This window comes from Mobula hypostoma, chromosome 23 (genome assembly GCF_963921235.1).
Source record: "Mobula hypostoma chromosome 23, sMobHyp1.1, whole genome shotgun sequence".
Classification (NCBI taxonomy): domain Eukaryota; kingdom Metazoa; phylum Chordata; class Chondrichthyes; order Myliobatiformes; family Myliobatidae; genus Mobula; species Mobula hypostoma.
The window spans coordinates 38,731,477-38,746,390 of NC_086119.1; the positions used below are offsets into that span (position 1 = coordinate 38,731,477).

Here is a 14,914-nt window from a genome sequence, read left to right on the forward strand (position 1 = left end):
AGGCCAGGTGAGAGCCCATAAGCAACTCCATTGCTTCTCTCCGATTGAGGAGGCGTTGTGCAAGGTTGAAGTCAATGAGGACGAGAGCAGAGGACGGGCGGGTGTTCCGCACCTTCTGCCTGCGTTTGACTGGCCTTCCTCTCCCTCTCGTTAGCTATTGTCGGAGGAAGATGCGTGAGTCCTGGGCTCCACTTTATCTGGCTGGATTGGTCGGTGAGGCTGTGGACTCATTTTGGGGGGACTTTGAGGTTCATGTTGGATGTGTTTCAGGATTCTGATTAATCTTTTCTTTTGCTGCTTTGAGCAGTTTGATCAGAGCCATTGTTGCAGACTGGGCCCAGCGGCCTGCATTGGCTAACAGTGCAGGCGCTGAACTAAACTAAACTGAATGCTATTAGACTGCTGGTTTGATGTTTAATATCTTATATGTTGTTCCCTCCCTTTTTGCTGTTTGCACAATTTGTTCTTTTTTCTTTCATTGGGTGTTTGATATTTTCTTGAATGGGCACCATTATGTTTTTTTTTGTTTCATGGTTGCCTGCAGGAGGGCAAAGCTCAGAGATGTATTCTATTACACACTGTTATAATAAATCTACTTTTTAAAAAATATATTGCCACCAGCTGCAAATGCAATCGCCAAGAAGGTGTGCCAGTAGCCTGTATTTTCCTAGAAACTTATGGAGATTTGGCATTTCGCCAAATACTGTAACGAACTTCTGCAGGTGCACTGTTGAATATATCCTTTCTGGTTGCAACTCGGGTTGGTACTGGAATTCCAACGCACAGGACTGCATGGAACAGCAGAGAATAGTGGACAACCCTCCCCACTACTGCCCCTACAGAAGACAAAATCTACCATCAAAGACCCCGCCATCCGTTTAATGCCCTCTATTCGCTGTTAACATCAGGTAGGAGGTTTTGAAGCTGGAAGCCACACAGCACCAGATTCAGGAGTAGCTACTTTCTCTGAATTGTCATGTTCTCCAACCCTAACTTCAGCAACGGAACACCGTCACCTCTTGCACTACCATGATCTTATCTCTGATTTTTTTTTGTTATGTTGTTTCTCCCCTCTCTTCACTGTCTTGTATCATTTATGAATAACTTATGTATAATTTTTATGCGTTATCTGTCATGCGATGCTGTCTGACGGTTTTCATTCTACCTTTATCTTAGTGTACATATTCAGATGACAATTAACCAGAAACTGATAACTCACGCCAGTAGCCCACGGCTCGACAGAAATAAACAATATCGCAGTATTCAAAGAACAGTAAGGATTCACAACAAAACATTTAACTCGTTTTCTTGATCAATTTTACTTTGATAGCACAAATTGGGAACAAATGTATGATATGACAGCATTTCAAAACTAATTTATGGAGTTAAATATACCATTAAACTGGAAAATAAACTCCACTTTTTAACCTGATGCTTCCTGATACCCAAACGATTTGCGAGAATAACTACGATTGCCAAGCCGACCTTCCGCTACACCACTAACTGTGCCATTTAATAATTCTATAGCTATTGATTAATCATGGTAATTAATCACCAACAGTTAGAGCCAGTCAAAGAGTTCGCAGAGGTCCAAAGGTTAACTACATCTGTCTGACCATTTTTTTTTCGAATTTAGGTCAAATTTACCTGAAGTTACCATCCGTGAAAAAAGTCCTTGATCTTCGCTTGCATTTTCTCTTTGATTTTTTTTCTCTCCTTTTCCCGGCTAAAACTCTTCTTTGCGTCAACCTTGGTCGCCTTTGCTCTATCCCCCCACCCCCATTAGATGATTCATTGAAACCCTCTGAGGTATTGGTTCTGGGTGCGGCTTTGAAATCAACACAGGTTACTGGGAGATACCGTAAACAACAGATCAGTCGGATGACAAACCTGATTTCATTAACGGCTGGGAAGATGCTCGAGCTGTCTAAAACACTGCTGCACGTAAACCTTTATATATATTTTAAACGAGTTTGTTAAACATTTTCAGCCTTCCTTCCCATAAAGCATACTGATACCCGGTGGAATTAGTCAAGGTTTCAGTGACAAATGGGTGAAACCCCCTACTAAGCCATGATCTAATTGGGAGGGGCATCTGTGGGCTGGGATACTATAACCCGCCCATGTGCGTTCAATAAGTACCGTTGTGTTTGCCGCTCAGCTCTCAGAACGACTCAAGACAGCAGCGTACGTTAACTGTCTGCAGCAACAGAATTCAGAATGGTATCGATGGGACTCCAGATTCTGGGCATAGCCCTGTGTGTGATCGGATGGCTGGGAGCCATCATAACCTGCGTTCTTCCCATGTGGAGGGTGACCGCTTTCGTTGGAAACAACATCGTGGTGGCGCAAATAATTTGGGAAGGTCTTTGGATGAACTGCATTGTTCAGAGCACCGGGCAGATGCAGTGTAAAGTGTACGACTCCCTGTTGGCGCTCTCGCAAGACCTCCAGGCTTCCAGAGCTTTGACCGTCATTGCCATTGTGGTAGGAGTCCTGGGCATCCTCATCTCCATTGTGGGAGGCAAATGCACCACCTGTATAGAAAACGAGGTAACGAAAGCAAAAGTCACAATTATATCGGGAATTGTCTTCATCTTGGCTGGAGTGCTGACCCTGATCCCGGTGTCCTGGTCAGCGAACACCATCATCAAGGATTTCTACAACCCGCTGGTCACCGACGCCCAGAGGAGAGAACTTGGCGCCTCCCTCTACATCGGATGGGGAACCTCGGGTCTGCTGATCCTCGGAGGGGCTCTGCTCTGCTGTTCCTGCCCCCCGAAAGACAACAATGACTACACCGCGAAGTATTCGGCAGCCAAGTCTTCCGCTAGCAGAAACTACGTGTAAAGAAATAGACCAACATCTCAAGGCAATGTTTGAGAAAGCGAGAACTTTTTTATTGTCGGGCTACTTTATTTGAACTGTGAATATCTCAAGTTTGGACTTGGACACGCGCTTTCTTATCTATAAAGTAATGGTTAAAACTTCCGTTAAATGGAAGATAATTAAAAGCGCATTGGCGAAATGTTAAGATTAATCTGAACGTCGCTGATCTGCTCGTTTTTAGAAGAAAGCGAATTTCAATGTAGAATATTATTGGAAACAAAGGGTTTGGTTATATTTGAAAACTATATTTTCGTTCGATACGATTTGTAAATGAGACTGCTCCCGTTCGACACGTCTTAAGATTTCATTTTGTTAATTGTTTAACTTTACAATTTTAACGTTTCTTTTTCCACTTGTTACCGCGTGCTATCGGGTATCAACAAATGATTTGAAGTGTAGTTTTGAAATCAAGTTATTCAATACTAAGTGCACCTTTTGTTTGTACTATTACAATAAATTTAAAAGTTTGTTTCATTGAGTTGTGAATCGTGCGGTGACTTTTTAAAAAAAAAACTGCTCTTAATTTAAATTTCATTTGCAAGTGTCTAATTACTCGCTGCCTGCAGGAGTTGCCATGGCTTTCTGGTTCATTGTTATGGGGCCGAAGATTTGCTTAACAATTTCCCTGTAACCTTCAAAGGTAATCCAGAGGAATCACATGACCAGTTCCCTACTGGTAGAACAACTCCGAACTTTTTGTTTGGGAGTGGCTTGCTGAGACTGGGAATATAGGCGGTGATGCTGGTTTTCTTCGCCGTCCTTTCGTAGCTGCTACTCGTACTTGGGAATGATTGTTTCTAGCTGTCCTTGAAGAGACAGTGCAGTGAAAATGAGTACTGTAATCCGCTAATCGAGCATTATGCGCTCCTTGCAGACATCCGCAGAACAACTTGGTTCCTAATCACATTTTCCAACTTGGTCAAAACAACTTTTCCCAGTGGCCACACATTTTAATTCTACATCCCATTCCCATCCTGATATGTCTATCCACGGCCTCCTCTACTGTAAAGGTGAAGCCACACTCAGGTTGGCGGAACAACACCTTATATTCCGTCTGGGTAGCCTCCTACCTGATGGCATGAACATTGACTTCTCTAACTTCCGCTAATGCCCCACCTCCCCCTTGTACCCCATCCATTATTTATTTATTTATATACACATATTCTTTCTCTCTTTTCTCCCTCTGTCCCTCTGACTATACCCCTTGCCCATCCTCTGGGTTCCCCCCCCTTCTCCCTGGGCCTCCTGTCCCATGATCCTCTCATATCCTCTTTGCCAATCACCTGTCCAGCTTTTGGCTCCATCCCTCCCCCTCCTGTCTTCTATCATTTTGGATCTCCCCCTCCCCCTCCCACTTTCAAATCTCTTACTAGCTCTTCCTTCAGTTAGTCCTGACAAAGATCTCAGCCCGAAACATTGACTGTACCTCTTCCTAGAGATGCTGCCTGGCCTGCTGTGTTCACCAGCAACTTTGATGTGTGTTGCTTGTTTCCCGATTTTTGAAAGTTTGATATGACCGCAGTAAAACTGTGCAAGTGACCATGTGCTCGGGAGGAGAATTCCAGAGGTGAAGGTAGAACCTCCAAAAGTGGCACAATTATACTGCAGGTTAAGCGTAGAGTTAGTTGGAGATGTGGAACATGGAAAAGGAACTGGAAATGAGGCTGATGTTTTTAGTCAAACCTTTACCTTTATTTTATGTAATAAAGATTAAAACGTGACAAAGATTTAGTGCCCAAGGGGAGGCATGGTGCATGGTAGGGTAGGGGTTAGTACAATGCTTTATGCAGTAGTACCAGCAACTTGGGTTCATTTCCTGCTGCTGCCTGTGAGGAGTTTTCATGTTCTCCCTGTGACTGTGGATTTTCTCTGGGTGCTCTGGTTTCCTCCTAAAAATCTACTAATGGGTAGATTCATTGGTTGTTGTAAATTGTCCCATGATTAGCCGAGGATTAAATTGGGGTGTTGCTGGGTGGTGTGGTTCAAAGGGCCTGTTCTGTATCTCGATGTATCAACAAGAGGCAGCCAGGAGGGTCTGGGAACATGGGTTAGAAAGTAAACACTATGGCATCAAATACATAAGCTGAGGTTAATACATTGGAGCTAGTGGAGATATATTCAGTATTGAGCTCAAGATACTGTCTGGACGAGACAAATGGTAAATACCATTCACAAGTTGAGTCCCATGTTCTGTTGGTGGCCTCAATGAAACATAGAAACATAGAAAATAGGTGCAGGAGTAGGCCATTCGGCCCTTCGAGCCTGCACCGCCATTTATTATGATCATGGCTGATCATCCAACTCAGAACCCAGCCTTCCCTCCATACCCCCTGACCCCTGTAGCCACAAGGGCCATATCTAACTTCCTTTTAAACATAGCTAATGAACTGGCCTCAACAGTTTGCTGTGGCAGAGAATTCCACAGATTCACCACTCTCTGTGTGAAGAAGTTTTTCCTAACCTCGGTCCTAAAAGGCTTCCCCTCTATCCTCAAACTGTGACCCCTCGTTCTAGACCTCCCCAACATCGGGAACAATCTTCCCGCATCTAGCCTGTCCAATCCCTTTAGGATCTTATACGTTTCAATCAGATCCCCCCTCAATCTTCTAAATTCCAACGAGTACAAGCCCAGTTCATCCAGTCTTTCTTCATATGAAAGACCTGCCATCCCAGGAATCAATCTGGTGAACCTTCTTTGTACTCCCTCTATGGCAAAGATGTCTTTCCTCAGATTAGGGGACCAAAACTGCACACAATACTCCAGGTGTGGTCTCACCAAGGCCTTGTACAACTGCAGTAGTACCTCCCTGCTCCTGTACTCGAATCCTCTCGCTATAAATGCCAGCATACCGTTCGCCTTTTTCACCGCCTGCTGTACCTGCATGCCCACTTTCAATGACTGGTGTATAATGACACCCAGGTCTCGTTGCACCTCCCCTTTCCCTAATCGGCCACCATTCAGATAATAATCTGTTTTCCTATTTTTGCCACCAAAGTGGATAACTTCACATTTATCCACATTAAATTGCATCTGCCATGAGTTTGCCCACTCACCCAACCTATCCAAGTCACCCTGCATCCTCTTAGCATCCTCCTCACTGCTAACACTGCCACCCAGCTTTGCGTCATCCGCAAACTTGGAGATGCTGCATTTAATTCCCTCATCCAAGTCATTAATATATAAGAGAAGCAAAGGATAAGCTTTGAACAATATGTTAAGACCAAGGTTCTCTACCACCTTGGAAATAAGAGGCTGCGGCTTCTGGAACCTGCAGCGATGTTTGTCGTCCATTTGCCTCTACTGCTGCTGCCTGACCCACTGAGATACTCCAGTATTTTATTATCTGATTCCTCTATCAAATCACTCCTCTTTGCTATCTGCCCCCCTCCCCTTCTCCCACCTTGTCTCTTGTTTGGCTGCACCTATTGGAATCCATAAGGAACTCATAGAAAACATGAATTTCCTTCCAGATCTGAGAGCCACCTATAATGATGATGGCTGTTATTGATGAAATTCACCACTGTCTCTTGTGCACCAATAGAGCCTAAAAACATTCCTATATCTCAAACCTGGTATCATGGAAGGAAATCCAGTTGAGATCCTTTGATGACCTTCAGTAGACTCTACAAAGTAACAGAGAGACCACGAATACACTCTCTGCAAAAATAGTAAAAAGTCAGTGGTATGATGGGCTATAAGTATAATGTCAATATCTTTCTCAAGCTAAAATCCCCAGAATTGTGCTTCTGACTATTCAACCAATTCCAATCAACAGATGTTTATAATCCTCATCAGAGTCCAGAGAATTTTCATGCTCTCTCTCTCTGGGCCTCTTGGGTTTCCCTGTTTTTTAATATCCTCCCACATCCAAAAGATCTGTTAATTGGTAGAACAATTGTCCTTTGTAAATTCTCCTACATGAATATGGGTAGTTGGTGAATCAGGGTGGGGCTCTGATATGTAGGAAAGAACAGGTCGCAGAGTAATAAGTGAGGATAAGGGACATGGATTTGTGCTGAGAACTGGCTTGGACTCCTACCAAGTCAGAAAAAATATAAGAGAACAACATCCCAACTAGCACTACCTGTAGAAAATTCTGCAGATCCTGCATAGGACTATCAGCCCATAAACTTGGAGTAAAAGCAAATTATCTTTAATCCTAATGGAGCAACAGATACAAAATTCCTTGGCCCTTGGGCTCTTGAACTATAGGGGATGGCTTCACTCGACTTCACTCACCTTATCACTGAACTGTGCCTACAAACCATGGATTCACTTTCAGGGACTCTTTCTCATGTTCTGGATATTTATTGTTTATTTATTTATTATCATTATTACTTTTTTTCTTTTATATTTGCATGGTTTATTGCCTTTTGCATTGGGTGTGGTATTTCTTTGATTCTATTATGGTTATTGGAGTTACTGGTTACGCCTGCAAGAAATTGAATCTCAGGGGGTGACATATACAGTGTGTACTTTGATAATAAATTCATATTGAACTTTGAATACTGGAGGAACTCAGCAACACAGGCACAATATACACAACGAAATAAGCAGTAAATATTTTGGGCCGAGACCCTTCATCAGGATTGGAAAGGAAGGGACAGAAGCCAGAATTAGAAGATGGACAGAGGGGAACGAGTCCAAGCTGGAAGGCGATGGGTAAAACAAGGTGAAGGGGAAGTTGGGGAATGAAGTAAGTTTGTGGGAGGTGATAGGTGGATGAGGTAAAGGGCTGAAGAAGAAGCAATCTAATGGGAGAGGACAGTGGATCATGGAAGAAGGGGAAGGTGGAGGGGAATCAGAGGGAGGTTAGAAGAGAAAGGGGAGAAGGTAATGAGAATGAGGAATGGAAAATGAGAGGAGGGACGGGGTGAAATTGCTGGAAGTGAGAAATCAATGTTCATGCCATCAGGTTGGAAGTTACACCCATAGTCTACTGTTCTCTCCTGTGAAGATTCCTTCTTCTTTAGCCTGATACCTCTTCTAGCAATCCGCACCCAGATTCTTACTTCATTACCCCTCCCCCACCCACCCACCTGGTCTCACATATTGTTTGTACTCCTTCTCCTCTCCCTCACCTTCTTGTTATAGCTTTGATCCCCTCCTTTCCTTTTGAGTCCTAATGAAGGGTCTCAGCCTGAAATGTTGATTGCATTCCCCTCCATAGATGCTGCCGGGCTTTCTGAGTTCCTCTGGCATTTTATATGTGTTGATCTGGATTCCCAGCATCTGCAGAATCTCTTGTGCTCTTGATCCTGGTGGGACTGCTTTGGAGGGGTTTCTCAAACACAGGGCCTGACACTAGGATAGATTCGGAATGGAAGCAGACAGCATTAGTGAAAATTTGGATATATAACGATAAACTAATATTGGGTTTTTAACTAAGAAACAAACATGACATCAGAACTATGTAGAGTCTGTTTCACTTTCAGATACTGACGGAAAGAGATATGGAGATGGTGGCTGGGGAAATAGATAGATACTTTATTGATCCCAAAGGAAATTAGAGTGTCACTGTAGCATTGCAAGTGTACAAGTATACAAATATTGGAAGAGAAGTAAGAAAGAATAAAAACTAAGTTAGCTCAAACAGTCTAACAGGAGGGGCTCATCACTTCCCCAGCTATAAGAATGGCCTCATATAGTGCTCTTTGGAGCAGCGCATTTGTCTTAGTCTATCACTAAAGGTGCTCCAAGATGGCTTGCAGAGGGTGAGAAACATTTTCCAGGATTGCCAAGATTTTCCATAGAGGCCTTTGGTCTACCAAACTGTGTCCAGTTTGACTCCTATAACAAAGCTTGCCCTTCTAATCAGTTTATTGAGCTTGTTGGCATCACCTGTGTTGATGCCATTGCCCCAGCACACCACCGCATAGAAGATTGAACTGGCGACAACAGACTGGTAGAACATGTGAAGGAGAGGCCTGCATACTCCAAAGGACCTCAGGAAGTAGAGGTGACTCATGCCCTTCTTGGACACAGCCTCTGTGTTGGTGCTCCACTCAAGTCTGTCATCCAGGTGCACCCCCAGGTATTTGCAGGTCCTCACCACATCTGTGTCCTCACCATCAACAGTAACTGGGAGCAGGGCAGGCTTAGTCTTCCTGAAGTCCATCACCATATCCTTTGAGTAAATGAGTTTGAGAAAGAGAATGTTTTCCTAACGGTTATATGGAGGAAATTGCCGCTGATCCAAGACTGGATGTCAAACAAGCATTTTCACAATTTAGGTGACGTGATCATGAGAATGGTGGTTAGAAGCTGGATTCATCAATGTATGCAGCGCTTCCAGACGGTTCCGCTGAGGGGCAATATGTAGGGTGAGTCAGCATAATTAAGGGTAATTGGCAATTGAATTACTATTGTCATGTACCAAAATACAGTAAAAGGCTTTGTGCTGCATGTTGTTCAAGCAGACGTTTCTATATAGCAGTACATCATAGTACGAAGGGAAACGATAACAGATTACAAAAGAAGGTGCAGAGTTACAAAGTGTTACAAAGAAAGTGCAGTGCACGTAGACCAATAAGAGGCAAAGACCATGATAAGCCAAACTGAGAGGTCAAGAGCACATCTTTATCAGGTAAGAGTTTTGTGCATGTGTCTTGTAACAGCAAGATAGAAGCTGTCATTGAATCTGATGGAATGTATCTTCTGCCTGATGGGATGTAGAAGAAGGGAGATTGACAAGGGTGGGAGGAGTCTTTAATGATTTTGGCTGCTTTCCTTCGGCAGTGAAAGTGTAGGCAGAGTCAACGGAGGAGTGGCTAATTTTTGTGATCGACTGGGCTGTAGTCACAACTCTCTCAGAGCAGCTGCCACACTAGGCTGTAATGCATCTGGACAGGATGCTTTATAAAGTTCAAAATAAGTGTTATTATCAAAGTACATATATGGCACCATATACAACCCTGAGATTCAATCTTGTGGGTGTACTCAATAAATCTAAAGAATAGTAACTATAACAGGTTCAGTGAAAGATCAACCAGAGTGCAGAGGACAACAAGCTGTGTAAATGCAAATATAATAAATAGCAATAAATAATGAGAACATGAGCGGAAGAGTCCTTGTAAGTGAGTTCGTTGGTTGTGGGAACATTTTAATGATGGGGCAAGTGAAGTTACATATAGTTATACCTTTTTGTTCAAGAGTCTGATTGTTGAGGGGTAGTAACTGTTCTTGAACCCGGTGGAGTGCGTCCTGAGGCTCTTGTACCTTCTACCTGATGGCAGCAGTGATAAGTGAGCATGACCTTGGCGATGGGGATCCCTGATGATGGATGCTGCTTTCCTATAACAATGTTTCATGTACGTGTACTCAGTGTTTGGGAGAGTTTTACCTGTGATACATCTGGATAGGATGCTTTCTATGGTGCATCATAAAAATTAATGACGGTTATCGTAACATGACACATTTCTTTAGCATATTGACGTAGAAGTGCTGGTGTGCTTTCTTGGTTTTATCTACGTGATATGACTAGGACAAATTGTTGGTGACATTTACACCTAAGAACCTGACGTTCAAACAACTCCACCGCTGTCCCACTTCCTGAAATTAATGACTAGTTCTTTTCTTTCACTGACATTGTGGGAAGGGTTATTGTGATGATACCAGGCTCCTAGGCTCTCTATCTCCTTCCTGTTGTTGCCTGAGTTTCAGCCCGCTATGGTGATGACATCTGTGAAGTTGTAGATGGAGGTAAAACAGAATATGGCCACAGAGTTGTGAATACATAGAGTGTAAAGTAAAGGGCTAAGGACACAGCCTTGTGCGGCTCCAGGTTTGAGGATAATTGTGATGGGGGTGTTTCTGCCCTTCCTTACTGATAGTATGTTGATCAGGAAGCCAACGATCCAGTTGCAGAAGGTAGTGCTGAGATTTAGGATGAGGAGTTCAGAGATAACCTCTGTTTTGTGAGGGTAACCCAATGAGTAGAAATTCACCTTAAGTATTACCAGAGCATGTCAAAAGCTAGGTGTGCTGAAGCAAGTGGTTCAGTTCCTGATACCCAAAACCTTTCCACTATTTATAAGTTACATATCAAGTGTGGATACATTTGCTTGCCCGATTAATTGCATGTCTGACTAATCTCAACAAGTTTAAACCAAACATTTTATCTCATGTCTGCCTGAAGGATTGTGTTTTGCACACAATGATTACGTCTTCTCCTTTTCAAAAGTGACCACATAAACAGCATTGTACTAATTGTAAAGCACATGATACAGTATACTGAGTTCTGAAAGGCACAATATAAGGACAAACTTTCCCTTAGCTGACAGGATGCTTGCATATTTGAATTGGAATCTTGGGGGGGTTTTGCACACAAATAATTGTTTAACAGCATACCAATCTGAAAACATGTTGCATTACAAATATATCTAGTTAATTTTTAGTTAACTGCTGTTTTAGATTTATGAGTTGGCTTCACAGAAGTTTCTGCAACAGTTGGCTCAAGAATTTCAAGGATATGCCTCACAAGTTGAATTGTGGTGGGAACATTTAAACGAAGGTTAAGCCAGAAAGAATGAAATCTTTTGTAACTGTCATGAGAGATGAATTACAGTTTGCACAACAGTGCAACAAGAAAGAGTAAACCTTGCAAGAGATAACGTCACAGTTAGCATAATGATTGTAAAAGAGGCCAGGCTAACATTAGCTGAATACGAAAAGATAAAGGACGTAAATACCATGACCAAACTTTAATAATTGGGTTAGACTGCTATGGATTAGAAAAGTTAGAAAGGAAAAGAGTATAATGACATGTAGGTATAAAATCTGCTAGATAAACTACAGAATCAGAAGGAACAGCTCTGTCTGGAAGAAAAGAATACATACATAGGGTCAAAAATGGCAGTAATACTGGGTCTGAGTGCTTTAAAAAAGGACGGTAACCATGAGTTAAACAATATTGAAAATAGGGAAACTCAGATGAGGTTGAGGAACTCAAGAACACTGGGAAAGGTTACCATTATGAGAAAGTATGCGCTATACAGCCACAAAGACTGCAAGAATTAGCATGGCCCAATTAGCATTTACCCAGGGTGTCTTTGTGCTTCTTATGCAAGTTTCCCAATAGCAGCGCTTTGAGTTCTCAGATGTAGTAGGGGTGCTGCATTTTGTCAAAGTGGCTTCAAGAATATCCTTGAATCCTTTTGTTTTCTTAGTAATCACCTCCCATACCAGGGCTCAAAATAGAATGTCTGCTTTTTGAGTCTGATGTTAGCCACACAACCTACCCAATGCAGCTGACTAAATGTAATTAGCACCTCACTGCAGAAGACACTGGCTTCAGTGTGCTTAAATTGCCACTTGATTTGGAGCATTTTATGTTGATGGCTCTGGCGGATTTTCGTCATCTCTTTGAGGAGATTTATAGGTAATCTGTGACTCAGAAATTTTTTTAGAGCGGTAAAGATCACTGCTGTCCAAGATCATGAGCTTTTAAGGCCTTGATTTTTAAACATGATTTCCTTCAGTTGGCCAAAGTTTATCTGGTGCATTGAAAGTGATAATAAATCTCAATGGTGAGAATTGACTCCTGAGAAATGGGAATTTACATGCTGTGCTTTCTAGAGCCCTGTAGTGAATGTTTATGCTTTGCTGAATGAGCTGGTGATGACAGGAAGTTTGGGATTTGACACGACAAATTCAAATACAAACATACCGCTGAAACAGGCCTACTGCAGTCGCCATTTTCCTGGCCTTACACTCATCTCTGGACAGTAAAAACACCTACTTCTGCTCTGCCTTCAATACTATTATTCCAAGCAAACTCATCACCAAACTCTAGACCCTGGGAGCCAATGCTTCCCTTTGCAACTGGATACGTGACTTCCGCACAACAGACCACAGACAGTAAAGACAGGCAGCAACACTTCTGCCATGATTATTTGAAACACTATTGGTCGTGTCCTCAGGCCTCTACTCAACCACCTGAATACTCATGACTGGATGGCCCAATTCTGCTTTAACTCTAACTAAAAGTTTGATGGTGTGTCAGAGTACAGGAAGGAGATGCAGATCTTAGTGACATTGTGTCGTGACAACAACCTATCCCTCAATGTCAACAAAAAAAACGAGAGCTGGTCATTGACTTCAGGAAGGGAGACAGTGCACATGCTCCTGTCTACATTAACAGTGTTAATAGAACATAGAATAGTACAGCACAGTACAGGCTCTTCAGCCCACAATGTTGTGCTGACCCTCAAACCCTGCCTCCCATATAAACCCCCACCTTAAATTAAGTTTGAGAGCTTCAAGTACCGTGGAGTGAATATCGCCATAGTCTGTGCTAGTCCAACCACATACATGGCATGGCCAGGAAAACTCATCAATGCCTCTACTTCCTCAGGATGCACAAGAAATTTGTCATGTCCCTGTTGATTCCTACAAAATTTTATTAGTGCACTTTAGAAAGCATTCTATCTGGATGCATAACTGCATGACGTCACAACCGTTCTGCGTGTGACCACAACAAACTGCACAGATTTGTGGGCACATCTCAGCATATCACAGAAACCAGCCTCTTCTCCATGGACTCTGTATGCACTCCTCACTGCCTCAGTAAAGCAATCAGCATAATGAAAGATCCCACCCTCCTGCCCTGGAATCTCTCCTTTCTCCCTTCTGCCATTAGGCAGAAGGTACAAAAGCTGAAAGCATGCACAAGGCTTAAGGACGACCTTTATCACATTGTTATAATGATTCCCAATGAGATAGACCCTTGACCTCACAATCTACCTCTTTATGATCTTGCACCTTATTGTTTTCCTGCACTGCACTTTATCTTCTTGTTCTACCTCAATGCACTATGTTTTGATTTGTATGAACAGTAGGCAAGACAAACTTTTCACTGTATAAAGATTAGATTAGCTTCATTTGTCACATATACATTGAATCATACAGTTAAATGTGTTATATGTGTCAATGACCAACAAGGTCCAAGGATGTGCTGGGATCAGCCTTCACCAGTGTATCCATGCTTCTGGTGCCAACATAGCACGTCCATGGCTCCCTAACTTTAATTGCACATCTTTTGAACGTGAGGGCAAACCAAAGCACCTGGATGAAACTCACACGGTCACAGGGAGAAAATACAAATTCTTTACAGACAGCAGCGGGAATCAAACCCCGATCAGTGATTGCTGGTGCTCAAATACATTGCACTAACCACCAAACTACCATGGCATCTTAGTACATTTAACAATAACAAACCTGTTCCAATTTCAGTTGAATATGTACCACAGCTCAAAAACTGAGGCTTGGTTCTCGAGTGGAATCAATTAAGGTTGAATGGTTTTCCACTGGGCTCTCGATTAACTCCACTCCAGCAGGAGGTGTGGTTCAGCAGTGGTACAAGAAAGACTGAAATATGTTGGGCAAAGATATAACCTTGCTTGACAAGAGTCTGTGCTGAAATTAAATTTGTTGAGGATCCATTAGTTATACCCATGGTTTGCATGCCATCTCGAAGCAGAGATAAGACGGCGATGAGTTTTGGAGCACCGCCAAATTTGAGAAGAGTGTTCCACAGTTTCTCCTGACTGTCAGGGCCAATGGTTTTAGCAATTGGAAAAGACCATTTGTGGGGGCTGCTCCCTGTATTTCTCCTGGAGTTTTCCCCTGTATCTTTTGATGCGTTAAAGATTTACAGAGTATTTCTTTGGTTACTGGTAGGAGTTGGTTGAGCAGGACTACTCTTCTGTGGTCATATCTGCCTCCTTTCCAGACGATGGTCTCAGTTCCAACATTTCAGGCATCCCCAGGATTACCCTCTTCTTCTCTGATACGGACAATGAGCTTGTAAGTTTTTGACTAAATTTCATGTTCTCTATAAATGTATATAATTTTATTTGTTTTTATTTTCTTTTTGTATTTGCAGAGTTTGTTGCCTTTTGCACATTGATTGTTTGCCTGTCTTGTGTGTGGTTTTTCATTGATTCTGTTGTGTTTCTTTGCATTTACTGTGAATGCCCACAAGAAAATGAATCTCTGGGCAGTATATGTACTTTGATAATAAAT

General features: G+C 42.6%; 1 protein-coding gene across 1 annotated transcript in view; it reads left to right on the forward strand.

The window, feature by feature from the left end:
* Positions 1 to 1,789: 1,789 nt before the first annotated feature.
* Positions 1,790 to 14,914, forward strand: part of LOC134337004 (uncharacterized) — a 46,174-nt gene continuing 33,049 nt past the window's right edge. The window contains exon 1 of the mRNA XM_063031744.1: positions 1,790 to 2,690. Coding sequence (XP_062887814.1) covers positions 2,221 to 2,690 — 470 coding nt within the window. The 5' untranslated portion in view covers positions 1,790 to 2,220. The remainder of the gene's footprint in view (positions 2,691 to 14,914) is intronic.